Source organism: Pipra filicauda, unplaced genomic scaffold (genome assembly GCF_003945595.2).
Source record: "Pipra filicauda isolate LSUMZ 115617 unplaced genomic scaffold, ASM394559v2 scaffold217_size2002032_pilon, whole genome shotgun sequence".
In the NCBI taxonomy this organism is placed as follows: Eukaryota; Metazoa; Chordata; class Aves; order Passeriformes; family Pipridae; genus Pipra; species Pipra filicauda.
The window spans coordinates 1,513,200-1,531,614 of record NW_024104329.1 but is presented as its reverse complement, the minus strand read 5'-3'; the positions used below and the strand labels follow the sequence as shown (position 1 = coordinate 1,531,614).

The 18,415-nt window shown below is 46.9% G+C and overlaps 2 protein-coding genes across 5 annotated transcripts in view; both read left to right on the top strand.

Moving 5' to 3' along the window:
* Positions 1–7,879, top strand: part of PHRF1 (PHD and ring finger domains 1) — a 31,440-nt gene extending 23,561 nt beyond the window's left edge. For 2 of the 3 annotated variants that reach the window (XM_039381192.1, XM_039381194.1), the window contains exons 14-18: positions 263–3,055; positions 3,702–3,853; positions 4,324–4,584; positions 5,689–5,817; positions 6,925–7,879. In XM_039381192.1, coding sequence (XP_039237126.1) covers positions 263–3,055; positions 3,702–3,853; positions 4,324–4,584; positions 5,689–5,817; positions 6,925–7,059 — 3,470 coding nt within the window. In that variant the 3' untranslated portion in view covers positions 7,060–7,879. The remainder of the gene's footprint in view (positions 1–262; positions 3,056–3,701; positions 3,854–4,323; positions 4,585–5,688; positions 5,818–6,924) is intronic. The other variant, XM_039381193.1, reaches the window with a different exon arrangement.
* A 2,094-nt stretch (positions 7,880–9,973) lies between these two features.
* On the top strand, positions 9,974–18,368 carry LOC113991411 (malignant fibrous histiocytoma-amplified sequence 1 homolog). Of its 2 annotated transcripts, XM_027727714.2 has the most exons (10): positions 9,974–9,992; positions 11,032–11,911; positions 12,533–12,824; positions 13,209–13,395; positions 14,422–14,612; positions 14,716–15,203; positions 16,447–16,604; positions 17,086–17,245; positions 17,702–17,772; positions 17,874–18,368. In XM_027727714.2, exons 1-10 carry the CDS (start codon positions 9,974–9,976, stop codon positions 18,053–18,055), a joined length of 2,628 nt encoding a protein of 875 aa, XP_027583515.1. In that variant the 3' UTR covers positions 18,056–18,368. The 2 variants fall into 2 exon arrangements, with proteins under 2 accessions (XP_027583515.1, XP_027583513.1); XM_027727712.2 differs by lacking the exon at positions 9,974–9,992 and having other exon boundaries at positions 10,935–11,911.
* The last annotated feature ends 47 nt before the right edge of the window (positions 18,369–18,415 follow it).

Genomic DNA, 18,415 nt, shown 5'->3' with positions numbered 1-18,415 from the left:
AGATAATAAGTGTTAATCTGGTGATATCTACAGAACAGAATAATTTCTTTTGTAAACATTAGTGTTTACCTCAAAGATGTGGTTGTCTGGCACTATACCATGAGTATCTGAACAAAAGAACTATCGGACTGCCTTAGTACTGTGGGGTATGTCAGCAAATCAAAGTGGAACTTAAAATAATGAGCTTAGTATTTCTTTTAACGTTGGCAGAAAATGTCCAGATATCTACTGAAAAGCTTAATTGTCTGTTTGTGTGCTGTAGTTCCACTTCACAGAAAATCAGCAAGTGACTCGAGAGTGGATGATGGTTCAGGGCATAACACCCACCCAAGTACAGTGCACTCAGGGACCACAGCAAGTAGCTCCATTGCTGGACCTTCCGTTTCCTCGGGGCTGAGTACTCACACCAGACCCTTCTCCTCAAGCTTGTTTTCGTTGCCTTCACCCTCACTGAGCAGGACTGAGTCTGCAGCAAACCCTGCACAGACTGCATCGGAAAAGGCAACTGTAAAATCAGAATATTCAATGACACCCAGGTCTGTTCAGTCTCAGAATATAGCTACTTTGAGCAGGCATGGCTCCAAGTTAGGTGAAGTGCCCAGATTTAATGGAAGATCTAAAAACTTTTCACCCACTGACTCATCTTCAAAGCCCCTGAGCTGTAACTTGAATTCTGACTCGAAAGCTGTAACTGTGAGGCAGCCATTAAAACCACCTTCCAAGAGAATTGACATCTTTGAGCTTCCCAGGATACCAAAGATTAAAAAAGAAACCAGCAACAAGCAGGTGGAGCCAGAACCCACAGGAAGCCAAAGCTGTGACATCCCCAGCTCCTGTATAACTCAGCTGACTGGTAAAGAGAGCACGAATCAGCCGGGAAAGGGTAGCAAGGTGGAAAGTCAGAAGTCGAATTCCAAGGAACGTCAGCAGCAGACACGTACAAGCGGGGTGTCTTTTTCTGCCAATACTGGTGTGTATAGCAGTTCGTCACTACTGGGCACTTCCAGGGGCAAGGGCCCAGGCTCTTTTGAGAGTTTTAAAATCAATATTCCTGGAAATGCAGGACATCCAAGCAGGCTGTCTAACCCAGGATTTTGTAACACCTTCCGCCCTGTGGATGATGAAGCGCAACAGAAAGAAAGTCCTTCACCTCTTTTCTCAGTTAAGAAAAAGCAGGTCAAAAGTGAAATATATGATCCCTTTGAGCCAACAGGATCAGACTCAAGTTCAGCAAACAGCAGTCCTGAAAGGCTTGGCTCCGGGATCCCACTGACTAATATTACCAGGACTATTTCCATTGACAATCCAAAAGTTCAAACATTTCAAACTGTCCGTCGTTTCACCCCTTACAGGGTAGAAAATATATTTGGATCTGAGGCTGACTCTGATGCACCATCTGGTAATACAGAGTCTCGTGATGATGTGACGGTAGAAAGCAGGATTGTAGAACAGATCTCTGATGCAGAGGAACGAGACAATATGGATGAGGAAGATTTTCTAAGCAGTCCTTGCACTTCATCTGCTGTTAAGCAAATTTCTACTACAGAGTGTCTAAAGGAGGAAAGCAGAGAGGGACCTAACGTGTTCTTTAATGCTGAAGAATTGATGAGACCTAATATTAATGTGAAACTAGAACCAGATAGTCCCTCAAAGAGTGATGGGCAGCAGAAAGTCCAAAAGGTAGAACAAGCAGAGAGGCGATCACGTTCCAGATCCTGCTCAAACTCCAGCTCCCGAAGCAAGAAGAAGATGAAAAGGAAAAAAGCACTTGTCAAAGAGCGTAAGAGATCGCGTTCAGGGTCTAGGGATAGAGCACACTCAAGGGACCGAAGCTCCAGATCTACCTCTTGGTCAGGTGGAGAAGAGCACGGCAAAACACACACGTTGAAATCCAAGAGCAAGAGGTCTTCTACTGACCGTTCTAGCAGTCGTGAACGATCTAAAAAAAAGAAAATGAAGGATAAAACGAAGGATAAAAAAGCAAAAACTTCTTGGTCTAGGGAGAGAAGGAAATCTAGGTCACGTTCAGGTAGTCCTGGAAGTACTTCTGAGTTTCATGAAAATAGAAAAAAGAAAAGACGGTCTCGATCAAGATCAAGGCGGAGGGACCGTTCCCGGTCAAACAGCACTGAAAGGACTAAAAGGCGGAAGCACAGGAGAGACAAAAGCTATGAGAGGTATGATAAAGACAGTAGCTTGAGGTCAAGGGACAGAAAGAGATCAAGATCCAGATCTCGGGAGAGGAGAAAGTGGAGGTCTCGGTCTCGCTCTCCATCTCGATCTTGGGAGCACAAAAGCAGCAAATCAAAGGAAAAAAGACCGCGATCGCGATCACGTTCCAAAGAGAGAAAACACAGATCCAAGGAGACCTCGCTTCCTCCTCCACCAGAAAAAGATCAAAAACCTCCAGTTGAAAATTTGACCAGGTGTCTGGAGCAACCCCATTCTCTCAAACAAGAGCCAAAGGAGGAGTTAGTGCTAGAAGAGCTTTCCATAACCATCGAACCAAATGTCCAACTTGAGGAAATACAGGCTGAGACTCCAGTTCAGCTGAGAGAGGTCCAAGAAACTATAAAGGTGGAGCCCATCTGTCAGGAAGTGACCAGTGAAACTGCATTCCCTGTGCCAGAGATCACAAACATTTGTGTTCCAATTGGCAACGTGGATTCTTTTGCTGAAACAGAATTATTGAGTAGTACTGATCAAGCAGTGCTCGGTAGCTGTAGCAATACAAACCTAGAGATTACAGTTAAAATTGAAAATACTGCATTATGTCCATCTCTGATGGAACAACCCCCAAAGAAGGAAGTTATCATGCATGTTCCAAATGAGGTTGCACAAATTCAAAGCTCGTCCAAAAGCAAAATTACAGATGGTGTGAGGGAGGTTAAAGAGGAGTGCCTTGTGTCAGATGAGAAAATGAGTAATTTCACTAAACCTGAACTGGAAGTGGTACCTCAGGGTCCTGCCTTGAAATCAAAAGCACCAGTGAAAAGAGTTACGTGGAATCTTCAAGAGGAAGAAAGCGGCACACTGTCTGCTGGAAAAGCTCCAAGTAAGTCTCTTTTGGAAAACAAACAGCAGTTGAAGCAGACTGTTGAAGCAGCCCAGGGTTGTAGTGTAACAGCTCTGTCATCTGAGCTGGGGTGATCCTGTGGTTTCCAATCCTGAGAGCTGGTGTTTTGTGCTTGTTGAAATCATGAGGTGAGTTGTGTTAATGAATTGGAGAGGACGTGCTGTCAGCACAGTTCAACCAGCCAGAGGCAGCTTGTTCGGCCATGAAGCGCGTATTGCAGCTCGATCTCTGAACTGGCAGCCCATGTCCCACCTTTTCTGCAGTTAACTAGAATGGTTGTTTTGCCTTCAGAAGTTATAAGTGTTTCTCAGAACCAAGGAGTATGACAAATCTCTGTAGCTCACTCCTGTGAGTACTGCTAAACCAAAGCTGCTAGAAACAGTTTGGCTTGGGCCCCTGTGCTATTTGTGTTGACAGAGTTGCCTGTGTGGTTCCCTGGGAGAATGAGAAGTTCTCTATTATCAGAAGCTTTAAAATGTGGATGACTGCTAAACAGAATACTTTTAGAGCGAGTTTTGTTGTTAGATCTTTTTTATTTAAACAGCATAATTGGTTTTGAATTCTTTGACACATTATTTTTATTTTGTTCTTAAATATTTTCTTTTTCTTCTCTTGGGGAACCTAGGGATACCATTTTACAAACTTCAGCGAGCAAAAGAAGGGGCCTGGAAAGCAGAGGACTTGAACCAAACGTTAAATCAGGTGCAGTTAAATGAGCCTCCTCCAACCAATTATATGATTCCTGAGCCTATGTTTCCTGATCTAGGTTCCTCTCAGGTTGGTTCCTATTCCAGCACCTAAGTGTCATGGAAGGCATCTCATCTCATCTGTGCCTTCGTTGTGCAACACCCTCCTCTCATGGCAGAGTTTGCCTTCCTCTGCGTGTGGTACATTTCATATAGCCCATACACCTCAGCAATCCTCTAATCATTTAATCTCTCAGGTGGTCCTTACAGTTGAAGAAATGTATTTTCTTGTAATTCTGCTCTATACATGCAGCTTCTGCATGTAACTTTCAGCAGTAACTTGCAGAAAGATGGTGCTGTTTGAGCAGCTGTGAGTTTCTCCCTGACTGTGATCAGGCTGTAAATATTGGCTTGGTGGCCTTGGTCTGAGCCATCAGTTTGTTCTGTCCACCAGTTTAAAGGTGAAGAGAGGCTGGTGGTAGCTCCTGGTGCTCTGAAAATCCTGATCTGATGTTCTGTCTTGTAAGCACAAGCATTTACAGAGTGGTATCTGTTTCACAGGTGTACTGTCAAAATATCCCTTTGACGCCACCTCTGCCCTCCAGCCTTCCCCCCTATGCCCCGGTCAGCCAGCCCACGGTCCAGTTTATCATGCAGGGAAGTCTTCCAGCGCTTGGCTGCGTGGCAGGACAGAGCCTCACTCCAGAACCAGGCAGCTTGGCTACTGCATCCGAGCCAGGAGTCCAAGCTGCTTCTGTTGGAAATGCAGAAGACAAGATCAAAGCACCCAAACCTCCAGTGGATAAAATGAAAAATGAGGAAGTGAGTGAATGCCACCAAGTAACAAATGTGTAACATTAATGAGGTGTTTATTTGAACTTTTTAATTTGGGGGATTTTAAAGCTTTCTATACTGTATTTTCCTGGCCCTATTGTCACCGTTGGTTTTGGTGCCTGACGATGCTAACCCAGGAGCAGCAGGCAATCCTTTCCTTGAATTCTTTTGGGATTTATTCCATTTGAGGATTCTTCTTTCTACTGCTGCATCACAAGAAGTTAGAGGGATTAAAGCATCTAAAATACATTCTTAAAGTTCTGAAACCTTCTTGTGTGAGTGTTTGGAAGGGACTTTCCAGAAACCAGAATGTCCAGATGTCTCTAAACACCTGGTTTTTCCTTTCCCCTCCAGCTTTGAAATCAATGTCAGTCCTCATAACAATCTTATAGAGAGGTAGGACTGTATCTTCTTGTTTATTAGCACTGAAAATGCAGAGATAGTGATATACTTTGGAGATTTTGCAGTGCTAGTCCCTTGCTGCTGAGTTTTGGGTTTACTGTATGGACAATCTGCTCTAAGCATAGTGGATGCTAACATGAGAACAAAAACTTCTTAGCCCATTATTTTACTTTCTAGCACAAAACCAAACAGTAAGATGCTTTTTCCACTAAGCCTCCATTTATGAGCAGCAGTTTTTATGAACTTGTTTTGATGGCATTTGTAATCATTAATTTATAGGCAACTCTGCAATTTTCAGATTGACTTTAGAGCTGTCTGAAGCTTTATATTCGCAGTCATGATTTGCTGCTTTTATAATCTGATGTCTTTTCATGGACGTATGTTTACTTCAGACCTGTTGCAAGGCAAGGACGAGACCAGAATTAATAAGTAGACATTGTAGTCACCTGCTTAAAACACGTTCTTTAAGACGCAGAATAAATGCCACATAAAACAAGGGTTCCTCATAGTGCAGAGTGGTATTTGTTTCAAGACTGCAACTGACAGTAAAGGAAAGCACTTTGAGGTGATTACTTGGATTGCTGAAATTGTGAAATGAGAATTTTCATTGTTAGAGCATTTCTGAGAAAAATACAGTCAGAAGCCATTGCCAAGATAGCACGAAGTAATGAACTTCTCTTTGCTCTGCAGTACATGAAGAAACTTCACATGCAGGAAAGGGCTGTGGAAGAAGTGAAACTTGCCATCAAACCGTTTTACCAGAAGAGGGAGATTACAAAGGAGGAATACAAGAGCATCCTTCGAAAAGCAGTGCAAAAGGTAAGGGCACAAGTGAAAGAAAGTCAAGAGGAGGAGCTGGGCAGGTCATGAAATAAGTGGCAGTACTTTGGATTGCACGTGCCAGTTTTGGCAGTTACACGCCATAACTGAGTAGCAGATTTTTGGACCCTGACTCATACCCTACTGTCCTGTGCTGAAACAAGAACATTGCTAAGCTTGAGCTGCCTGAGGTGAAATATTACGTGGTACATGCCTTGGGTGAGAATGGTTGAATCTCTCTCACTAGCAACTTCAGCTAGAATTGTCAACTGTTTCTGATAAAGTGAGAAAATACTTTGTGCATTAGTTCCTTGAGTGTCTGTGGTGTCCCTGAACCTTAAAAGAGGGCTTGGCAGTTTTACTGATACTGACTTCTGTCCCAAATCTTAGTGCTGACCAGATCGTGGCTGAAAAAGACCTGATCAGCAGGTAAATGTCTTGTAAGGGGGAAGTAATGCTCTTGCAGTCAAGGCAATTAACTGATACCTTAGCAGACTGTCCTTGCTCTGCATTCTTGCCATCACTGGGAAATTCCATCATAAATCAAAATTCCTGAGATAATGGCTGCAATTTCATATCTTCTACGTGACCCATATGAACCTCATGTTGTTTGTAGGAGAGCTGAGCAACACCCATCGCTGCTGAAGTCACTGTGAACTCCTCTCTGAACATGGATAAAGTTCTTTGTAGGGTTTGTTCTTTCTCCTGTATTTCAAGATAGGCCCTCAAAACTGCCAAATTCTTTTAGTCTGAGCATTGCTTCCTCAAAATTATCAGAAATATGGGATATCAGCACTTCCTTGGTTACCACATATAGTGTAAAACTGGGTGGATGGGTGGAAAAGCCTGTAGTAAAAATGAATAATTCTGTTTTCAGAGATGCCTCTGTATTCAGTTGGTGCTCAGAAGATAAGCACTGGGCCATTTCTGGAATGCTTGAAGTAAAATATTCCTCTTACCTTTGTTTTCTTAATGTACACTGCTATGAGATTTGAGGGCCTGTGCAGGAATTGGTTCCCTTGGACAGCATCTCAGGTCCTGTCTGTCACTTGCTTCTTGCCTGCCTGAACTGCTGTAATTGACTGAATGCCCTTTAATCCCCTGCAGATCTGCCACAGCAAAAGTGGAGAGATCAACCCTATGAAGGTGGCTAATCTGGTGAAGGCATATGTGGAAAAATACAAACATATGAGGAAACATAAGAAAACTGATAGTGAAGATACACGTGAAGTGGAAAACTGAGAGCAAGCCACAGCCAGCATGATTTGGACTGAACTTATCGTAGCTGTGGACACTATGGGAATAACAGACCTGCAGTTGCATCTCACTGTAAACAAAGTGCAGAGAAACAAGATTATAACAGGACTTATCTATGGAACCTTCTCTTGAATTGTTTCCATATGGGAATGAACTTAGGATTTTTTTTTAATTACCTACAGATGTAGAACTACATAACAATCAAATGCCTCAGACCAGCAGAGTAATTCGAGGGGAAACACAGAAGAGATTAATGTTTGGGACTCCCGGATTGCTACAGTTTTCAGGGTTACTTTGATCACATTTTTGGGCTGTGCACTTGTCTTGCTAAAGTTTGAAACTGGACACCACTTTTCTTACAGTATATTGAAAGCTGTATACTGTTTCCCTTGTGTTTATTTATCAATGGATTGTCTTTAGAAATTTCTGATTTAATACTTGAAATATTGTATTTTTAGCCTGTTGGATGGTGAGCGAAGCTTTAGTCGCTCTGGCAGTTGGGGATTGCAGAAATGACCTAACCTTTATAAACTGACTTCAGAAACACTGCTCAAGCTGTGGTGTTTATTTACGTTGGAAGTATCTTGTTAGTGAAAAAAATTAATTTTGGGGTGGAAGATTGTGTTGCACTTGTGTAAATAATGCACTGATGGCTGGTTTCATGTCTGCCTTTCAGGAAACAGTGAAACAAAAAGCAAGTGTCGTGAATTTTCAGCAACGAGCCAGAGGGATAAGGTTGAACTGATGTACAAAGCAGAAATGTGACAGAGTTTATAAAGTTATTTTGAATGGTTTTAGTCCTATAGCAGGTGTCTTTTGTTTGTCTTGCATCTGCCTTTTGCCCTGGTTGATCTATATAAACCTGCATGCTTGGCTCTTTCATAAGGAATACGGTGTTTCTAGAAGAGAATTGGAGTTGGATTAGTAATTGTCCCTCCTCCTCTGTAGGAGGACTCATTTTCCTATCAAGAACCAAAGAAGTCCAGCACACATACTGACTTCATCTTGATTTCTTTAACAACGCTCCTTGCCCGCAGGTACTGCAGAGCAACAGATCTTTTAAGGGACCATCTGAAAAACAGTCACTTAAAAATATATTCAGCACCCTTAAACCTGACTTGAATCATTCCCCATTTAACCATGTTAGGGAGGAGATGTTTCGCAGGGAGGCTGAAGGAAAACCCATAAGATACAACTCAGAAACTGGCTTTCCCTTCACAGGAACAGAATGCATGTGACCTGTTGGACCAGATGGCAACAGCACTTCTTACTGAGGGCTTTCCTAACTCTTGGAAACTGCCCTCTTTGAGGACAGTCTTGCTGCTTGTCTTCCAAGAGAAGACGTTTAGGCTCTCTGGGATGAGTTTTATAAAGCAAATAATGGCAGCTCTTTCCTCCCCCATAGTGAGTTAGGAAAACTCACAAATAGCAAGACCTTTGGTTCCTTGCTGGTGTTCTGGTGTTTCAGTTACTCTGATTTTGATCGTAAGATTTTTGTCTGCATACTGTAATTTTGTTTGTGGTTCCAAGTACCTTGTTTGGGGAGTTTATTATTTCAGCAAAACAAGCCTATATACCAGTAGTGTTTGGATTGGCACAATGCTTCACTCCCATCATTCACCATCCTAGAGAAGTGTTTATGGATGAGCCCTGAGCAATTTGGAGTTAATCTTCCTTGGCTCTGTGTGCTTCCTGTGTGGAAGTGCAGCCTGGATGGAATATAAGGAGGTGATAACTTTGGAGTTGCTTTGAAGATTTTTTTGAAAAAGATTCGGTACTGACTGCAGAACAGCTGAAAGAGAAGCTGTAGTTCCCAAGCTAAACTTGTAGCCAGAATACATACCTGGCATATGGGCGTGGGGTTGTAAATACAAACACTCTTGATAGATTTCTTGACAAAATAAAAGTTCAGACACTTCTATGGCACTGTTGGCACAAGAATGAGGGAATGTGATCTAGTTGTGCACACAGGCAGGAAATTGGGCACCTCCCAGTGTGTCAGAGGAACAATTCAGGAATAACCTGTCTGCATGAGTGAAAAAGGGTAGGTGGTGTGAAAAAACAAGCCTTGACCAAATAATTGAAACAACTATACTGTTTACCAGGAAGACAATGTCAGTCTGTTTTGTTCCTCAGACTGTTTCACTTCTTGTTTAATGTTAGCCTTGAATTGGCAGTAAAGATAACAGCCTGTTGCAGGGTGTATTGGGAGTGCCTGTGCTGTAAGACCTCTTAAATTTGTTACCTCTGCATCTGCCACTGCCTTGGAGGAGCACTGAAGCTGAAAACTATACCTTCTGCATGTGCTTTCCACTGAAGTTATATCCACAAGAGTACTGGTTCTTTCTGTCTGCCATTAAAAATAAATCCATCAAATTGTAAGCTGCCCCATGGAACAGGCAATGAGAAATATACCTAAAAATGCCTTTTCTGACATGTTCTAGAAAACAGTTTTTCTAGTATAATGTGTATGCTACTTCCTGGCCCTCTTGGATCAGATGCTGCCACCTGTTTAAGGGAAGAAATCTTACTGAACACATGCAGTAATTTGGTAACAGGATAACTTCTTGTTTAGTGTCCCTTCGCTCCTCTGCAACAGGGGTAATGCCAAAAGTTCCTTAAGCAAAGGCAGGGAGGGATGCTGCACTAGGAATTTGACTCGGGAGCTGCTCTGCCACCGTGTTTGTCTTACAGGAGGCCTCCAGAACTGCTTTTGGGACACAGCCCTGGCCCTGCCATCTGGCCAGAGTGTTCAGGTTGTTGAGAGCTGCTCTGAGGTTGGATGGAGAAAGGGAGGGTGGGGTTCCCAGACAGAGCTTGGGGAGGCGGGGAGTGAAACAAGGGGAGGAAACGAAAGGGGGAAGGCCCTGGAGGATCCAGCTGGTGCTGCTGCCGGGCCATGGCCCAGCCCGGAGCCTGTGAGTAGCTGCTTCGGCTCTTCACTGCTCTGGTTCAGAGTGGGGGGAGAGTCCTTTGGCTTGTCCCTGATGGAGAGACCGGGTGTTTGGGAGAGGGGGAAAGCTTGCCTTCTTGCTGGGCTTGTAGCAGGTTGCGTGTTCAAGTGTATGCTGAGAAATGATGATGAGTCAGTCCTGAGCAGGGTGCGTTGCACAAGGGGGTGCCATGTTTGGTGTCACGTGGTGAGGAAGTGAAACAAGGGAGAGGAAAGCAAATATAGCCATGCTTTGTTCTGGTATCGCGTGATCCCCATCCTGCATCCTGCTGGCGTTCTCCTTGCCTGCAAATCTCTCCACTCTAAACATGCTCTGTTTGGGGATGTTCTCAGCCATCACTGAGTCCCTGCCTGTGTGCCTTGTCCTTTGGGGAATCCTATTGTCACCTGCATTATTCCCCCAGTCTCCCGGGGCTGGAAGCACCTCTGCAGGGAATCACAGCATCATCTGCATCTGGAGTGGGGCAAGGGGAGAGGATGAGATAGAGGAAGTGCCTGAACTCACTAGCCCTGGCTTCAGCACTTCTCCCTAGCTGTGGTCAAGAGCTGAGGGTAGGCTGGGTGAGTTACTTGGAGAGCAGCTGTCCTCCTGACGTCAGCTCTGCCCTGCTGACCTGCTACTGGGATAAGCAAACTGCCAGTTTTGGGGTAGATGCATCTGTGGCTGGAGCTCTTGCAGTGCTCAAAGCATGAGAGCAGATCTGTTAAGGTGATGCTTGGTGTACAGGTCAACATCTGATGGGAACTTTCTTGTTGTGTCTTAGCCCCAGTGGGAACTTTCTTGTTGTGTCTTAGCCCCAGCCAAGATCCTTGTACCTCTACTGCTGTTCTCTCTTCAGGAACTGTTCATGCAGCAACTGTGGTTGCACTGTTCAACCAGCTCCGCTGCTTTTCCTTGCTGGCTAAAATGATCCCAAAGTTGTGCAGAGCTCAAGGGAAAAAGTGGTCTGCAATCCAAAGGGTCAAAGTGTCTCTTAACCACCTTCCCTGTCCCCTGTGTCCAGGTCAGGAGCAGGAGGATGGGTTGCGTGAAGTGTCTCTCTCCACCCAGAGGCTGCGTGTGCTGCCTCCAGCAGTCCTGAGCAACCCCATGTTGGAGAGCCTTGACGTCGACAGGAACAAGCTCAGGACAGTCACCGGCATTTCTAAGCTTTGCAATCTGAAGAAGCTGATACTGTCCAAAAATGAGATTGTGGACTTTCCCAATGAAATCCAGAGCCTCGTCTGTTTAGAGAGGCTTGAGCTGAATCAGAACCAAATCAGGGTCATCCCAGAGGGGATTTTCTCCCATCTCCCCAGGCTTAAACACTTGCGGCTGAACAACAACCGTCTCTGTGCCCTCCCCAGGGACCTGGCAGCTTGTCAAGGCAGCCTCCAATACCTCAACATCTCCAACAACCTTTTCCGGACCTTCCCACTGCCTGTCCTGCAGTTGGCACATTTACAGGAGCTCCATGTGCAGAATAATGCCCTTCGCCAGCTCCCCAAGGAGCTCTTTCAGAGGCAATCCCTGAAAATGTTTAAGGCCAATGGGAACCCCCTCCGGGAGCCACCCAGTGAAGTGTGCGCTGGTGGCATTCAGCAAATACAGAATTACTTCATCCAGCTTCAACACGGTTTGGGGCAGGAGGACAAAAGGGTCAAGACCATGTTCCTGGGGGCTTCACTGGCGGGGAAGTCCACCATCTGCAAAAGCCTGAAGCAAGGGCAATCCAAACTGGTGCCCAAGGAAGAGCGAACAGTTGGGATAGAGATCAGTGAGTTCCAGATCGAGGACTTCACATTTCTCTTCTGGGACTTTGCCGGCCAGCTGGAGTACTACATGACTCACCACGTGTTCATCACCCCACAGGCGCTTGTCATCCTCGTCATTAATCTTCACATGTAAGTGCTCAACTGGTTTGGATTCCAGGTGAGGTGGGGGAGAAAAAAAGGAACTAGGGAAACTTTCCCCTGCACAAATTCACACCATTTCCATTGGACCTTGAGGCCTGGTCTTCTCACCATTGGAGTAGCTAGTTCTCCTCCCTCCCCTTTTTGCAGATCAGTCTTTTAATTAAGCCACTAGGTCTGTCATCGCCTTGCCAAAAGCCTCTGTTTGGAGGGATTGAATAAGCACTAACTTCTTCTGTGACAATTGAACCCTGTCTGTATGAATTTGCTCTCTGCCTTGGAAATACCTTTACAATGCCTCTATATTCTGCAGTGTTCCCTGAATGTGAAGGAAGCGTCACCGCTTGGGTTTTGTCCCTGTATAGCACAAAAATTTCCCATCCACAGCAGGGGTGGACTCTACACCCCATAGCTTTAACTGGCTTAGCTTAAGGATGGAAAACTGAAGGATGAGCTTGGATACAGCCCATGTCAGCTTCTGAAGTCTGATCTCTTCTCTGGTGAACTCCTGGGACAGCACAGGGTGCATGGTCAGACCTGCACTGGTGGAAGTTGTCTGGAGATCCAGAGAGTGAGACGTGAATTTGTGATTTTCTTTCTCTCCCTCCCCAGGTACCAAACTAATGACAACACTTTCAAGGAGCTCGTTGGTTTCTGGATCAACAACCTGTCCATGCGAGTCCCAAACTCAGTGGTGCTTCCTGTGGGAACCCATGTGGACTGCTGCCAGGAGGAGGAGATTGAGGAGAAGAGGCAGGACATCATGGCCAAGATCACAGCCATGCTGGCAGAGAGAAAAAGCAACCTCACTCACTGCATCAACAACCTGGAGGGCAGCGAGGAGCCCAAGCTTTACGTAGACCAGTGGGAGAGGCTGAAAGAGATGGAGAGCTGCACATTAACAGTAGGGCTGAGATTATCCTGGTTTCTGGCTGTCTGTGGTCACCTGTTGTCTCTGGCAGCCCAGTGTGCTACTGGCAATAGTGACCTGGTGCTAATGCATCAAGCCCCTACTGCAGCTGCTCCCCGGGCTGGGGTGGATGTGGTAACCCCTGACTGTGACCTGCTGGGTCCTTGTCCCTGCTAGGTGATGGGCATCTCCTCCTGTGGCTTGTAGCAAATGCCTGAGGAGGAGTGTGAGGGGTCATTTACCATCACCAGGTGATTTTCCAGGAACTGCTGCAGAACAAAGGTGTGACCTCCTTGGCATTTGGTCCTTCCTTTACCTCACAAGCTAAAAGACTCCTCTGGATGTGCTTTTGGCAGGTATGTGCTTTCTCTTTTCCAGATCTTAAACTTAGTTGCTGTCAACTGCACGGATCACTGTGATATCAAAAAGCTCGAGGCCACTATTTTGGAGCACGTGAAGAACGAGGAGCTCTTCCCTGAGGTGGTCCGAGTGCTGCCACCTGTTTACAGGCAGGTGGAAGCTGCCATTGTGGATATCGCAGAGAGCGAGGAGATGGCAGATCATGGTGAGTGCCACGTCTTCCTGGGAGGACCTGCTGTCCTGTGCCTGGGACAGGCTCTCTCCAGAGCTTTCCTGAATCTGGAATGGGGTGTCTGGTGCTTGCTGCACCTTCTGGCCCTGCTTGTGTGGCAGTGGGACCGCTGCAGAAGACCTTGCAGCGTTATTGCTGAGCATGAGTTGCTGCTGCCCAGCTCTGTCACTACAAGCATCTGCCCCACCCCCCTCACCCCAGGCAGGTGCCTAGGGAAAAGCATAGGAGAAAGCCAACTGTGTCTTCACCAGGAGGCTCTGCTAGCTGGCCGTGTTGTCCAGTTTGTGTCTTTCCAGTAACATTGTTCTTTCTCCCCTTTTCACTGTATAAGCAATTAAAAAATCTTGCAGGAAGGAACTCCGTAGCTTTAATGTTTCTATGTAGTTTCCAAATCTACATCCTGCTAACTTTATTTAATGGCCCCTGCCCCTCCCTAGATGCTTCTCTATGTCTCTTGTCACTTAGCAGGACTAGCAGGCAGTCCCAGCTCCTTGCTTATGTACCTAAAGCAGGTATAAACAGCACCAGCACCCTGTGTCACCTCTGGCTCCCCTGGCCACTGTAGGATTAGAGAATGAGGAGCAAATGCTTTTCTTTTGTGGAGATAAGCCAGGTTTTGTTGCCTGTCTCTGCATGACTGGATGACAGTCTGAGGTTTAACTGGCAATCTGAGGTTTTCTGGCTGGAAACAAACCTGCTTTCTCAAACAATGACAGAAATCAGTATTAGACTCATTTTTCAGATGTGCCAGTAAATCCTGGCTGTTGCCACCGCTGAGTCAAGGCAAGACCATGGTAGCTGCAGGGTGGCAGTGGGACAGCTGAGGATAGGCAAAGCATTTTGGGCCACAGCCACTGAGCATTGCTCCAATCCCAGCTGCTTCCTCAGGAATGGCATGGGTGATATGGGGTGCTGCTGGCATTTGTTGGCTCTCTAAAGCATCTGCCTTGGAATGCTGTGTCCGATAGATGCATGCTGAACTCCTGCATCTCTCTCTAGGCATGATGGACCTCCAGTACCTGCTCAGCAAACTCTCCCAGCACAAGCACCTGGCCAGCCTGGGCAGAGAGCTTCTCCAGGACATATTGCGGTACCTCCACCGCATCGGGCTTGTCGTGTGGTACGAGGAAATCAAGCAGCTGGAAAGCACTGTTTTTCTCCAGCCTACCTTCCTAATAACTATGTTCAAGGTGAGCATGGGCATCAGGACCATCTACTCTGCAGGGCTCAAGCTCTGCAGCTTTGCCGGGCTGCTCTCATTGCCACCTCGTCACTTCTTCTCTTCCCATCCAGCTCCTTGTGAGGTATCGCCTAGTCCAGCAGCTCGAGAGCATCTCTGTGGAGACACTGATCGGGGAACACGCCACCATCAGAGACAGGGCCAACTGGGTGTGGACCTTCAAGTCAAAGGCAATGCTGTGCCACCAGGCTGTGCGTGCTTTGGTGAAGCACCAGCTCTGTTCGGAAGGGATGTGGGATGTCTTTGAGGAAATCATGGGAAACGGGCCTCAGAGAGGGAGAGGGAAGCTCTTCAGCCTTCTGGAGCACTTTGAGCTCTGCCTGGAGGTGAGGCATATGGAAGCACTCAACCCACAGGCCAGTGAGTTTGTGCCTGGGAAGCCATGGGAGACAACATGGAGCCAAGGCGAGTCCTGGTACTTGTTCCCAACCTATCTGAACCAAACAGAAGAAGTCTCTGAGGTGTGGGGAGGAGATCACCCCGAGGACCTCCACATCCGTGCCTACTTCTCACCTGAAATACCTGAGAGCTTCTTCCAGAGGTAAGCAGTGGTTTCCAGCCCTTGATGAGGTTGTGTGACTCGGGGTTTGCTCGGTGCAGTGCCAGTTTGACTGTCAGCAAGTCCTTGGCTGTTGAGACTTGTATCTGCTGAACCATGAGGCTGGGAGTCAAGATATCAGGGTGGCTTCTCAGCTCTGCCACGCACATGTGGAGTCCTGGATGAACCATTGCAATGTTCACTGTCTGGATGTGAGCAAGGGCCACGTTCCTGGTTCACCCTTCATCTGGAGTGGTGTTTGGCTAGTCTGTGCCTGTCCAGGTATTCAGAGGTCTCCCAGTCCCACCTAAGGATGTTCCAGTTTCTACATGTCATGGGACTGTACCAATTTTGGGAACATCTCCTGGCCTTGTGGACTTGTTTCCAGAGTTTTACCTGATGGTGGTGTGGTTTAACCCCAAGTGGAAACCAAGCACCACAGAGGCACTTGCTCACTTCCCCCTGGTGGGATGGGGGAGAGAATCGGAAGAGTAAACGTGAGAAAACTCATGGGTTGAGATAAAGACAGTTTAATAGTTGAAAAAAATTATAATAGTAACAGTAGTAACTATAATAATATTGTATTGTAATTGTAATATAATAATATAATAATATTGTAATTAAAAGGAAACCAAAAAACAGAGATGTAAAACCCAAGAAGAACAAGTGATGCAAAGGAAAAACAATTGCTCAGCACCAACCAAACAATGCCCAGCCTATTCCAAGCAATGGTTTCCCAGCCAGCTTTCCCCCACGTTTATATGCTGAGCATGATGCCATACGGTATGGGATATCCCTTTGGACATTTGGAGTCAGCTGTCCTGGCTGTGTCCCCTCCCAGCTTCTTGTGCACCCCCAGCCTCCTTGCTGGCAGGGCCACATGAGAACCTGGAAAGTCCTTGACTTGCTGTAAGCCCTGCTCAGCAGCAACTGAAGCATTGGTGTGTTACCCCCATCATTCTCATCCTAAATCCAAAGGACAGCACTGCATCAGCTACTAGAAAGAAAATTAACTTCATCCCAGACAAAACCAGGGCAGATGGCCAACTCTGGAATCATCTCTTGGCTTAAGAAGCTGCTACTGCTGCTTGAGCTTTTGGTAGGGGAGGGTCTTCATTTGGTGTCTGCCTCTGTTTTTACTGAAATTGGGTTCATATTTTCAAGTTCACCTGGTGCCATGCTTTCTCCTGGTGCAAGGGATAAGCTAGGAGGAGGCTGGTGAAAGCCATGGGGAATCTCCTCACAGGTTCCTGGTGAAAGCTTGCTCCTTCTACTCCACACACTGGGTGGCCAAGGTGACCTGCCTGCTTGTATGCAATGGCAAACCTCTGCTGATCAAAGAGAATAACCAGAGGGCCTACAGCTACCTGGAGCTCCGGTGCAGAAAGCCAGCAGGAAGGACAGGTAAGATTCCTGATTCATATTTCGTGACTCCCAACCCTATGTTTCTCCTTAGCTCCCCCTCTGCCACCTCCAGCCCTCTGGGCAGTGTCCCAAGAAGCCTCTGCCACATGTCCTAGTCCGGCCAGGGCCCACCAGCAGTTCAGTTAAAAATTTCCCCTTTCTCCATCCAGTTCTGTTCAGGACTCCTCTAAAGTATCACATGGAAGTGGAAAGTCAAGTTTTCAGTCTTCTCATGGAGCAAATGTGTTATCCTTCCCCATAAAGGCCCTAGCAGAGTACAGTCTCAGGCTGAGTCTTCAAGTGACAAGCAAAAGGGCCATCCAAGTAGCGAACGCTGTGGGTCTTGGTTAATTTGGGATATGGAGCTGGTCCAACTGTTCTGGCTGTGGTCTGGCGGGCTGGAAGCGATGGGTGCATCACCACAGCATCTCCTGGGGTTGGGGACTGTAAGCAAGGGAGACATTCTCCTTTTGCCTGGAAGGTTTTCAGTTTGCCTGGGACTTCCTCGTGGCAGTTGTGCTCATCATCCAGAAGCTTGCTGAGGAGTGGCCGGGGCTGCACGTGTGTGTGAAGACTCCCTGCCGAACAGTGGGCTGTCCCGCGGAGTTCATCTGGCCAGACATGGATGGCACAAGTGCCATGTACGTACAAGCTGTGCCACTCCAAGCCAAGGGCAGGACCTGGGTGACCGCTACTGCAATGCTGGTGGGGCTGGTCAGCTGCTAGAGGCCACATGAAATTAGTCGTGAAACTTGACGGGCACTACTTTGCCCTCTTCCTGACAGCAGCAGCTCATGCCCCACGTGTTGTTAGCACTTACTGGTGTGGGAAAGTTGATCATGGAAAGAAGGGTGAAGAAGCTGAGTCTCTGGGCTTAGGCACATAATATTCACTCTGAACACATGCCCACATGTCCCGTTTCATGAAGAGCTGAAGGTGCTCAGGCCCCTGGGAGGGCAGCAAGTATCCCAGGTGCAATGGTGGGACCTCAGGTCAGGGTGGGAAAAGCAAGCCTCTTCCATTGTCTTGGCATCATCTTCCATGGGGACTGCTGAGGCAGCTCCTGCTCCTTCTTTTTGTGGCTTTTCCCTCCGCAGGACAAGGGAAGATGTTAAAACGTGTGGGACGTGTGGACACCGTTTTGGCACAGAGCTGCTTCTCCCCAAAGGTGAGCCCAAAGGTCCCAAGTTTGTGCTGCAACAGCTCTCAGGGGAAAGAGGGCTGACAGTTTCATGGAGCTGAGGTGCTGAGGCTGTCCTATTCCCACAGTGCCCAGTCAGCTGGAGAAGCCCCCAGCACAACCTCCTGCTCACTATTATGTGACAAGCTATGGGACCACCACCTTTGGGCCCAGCAGCATCCAGGTCACTAGGCAGGTAAGGACACTGCCACCTCCCCTTGCCCAGGGACCAACGGTGATAGCCAGGTTGGTTCTCTCCCCTCGCTCCTGAAATGAGGGGGGTGTGGTTCCTTGCGGCCTGGGGAGGGGACACCCCATCTTCAGGCAGCGCTCTGGTTTCCACACTCCTCCCTGAGATAGCACCACCTCTGTGCCTCAGAGCTTAGGTCTGAGTGCTTCATATTGCAGCTACTGCCTTATTTTTCCAGAACATCTCCAGTGAATAATTCTAGCCAGTGGGGAGGCACTTGCTGAAGAATTACTTTTGTTTAGCCAAAGCCAAGCTGTCCTCAACACTCTCTGCTTGCAAGTCAAAGTCATGTTTGCAGTCTTAACGCACGGAAATAAATGAATCAATAAATGCATCCCTTCATGTATGGGAAGTCACCTCACTCACTAAAAGTTTAGAGGA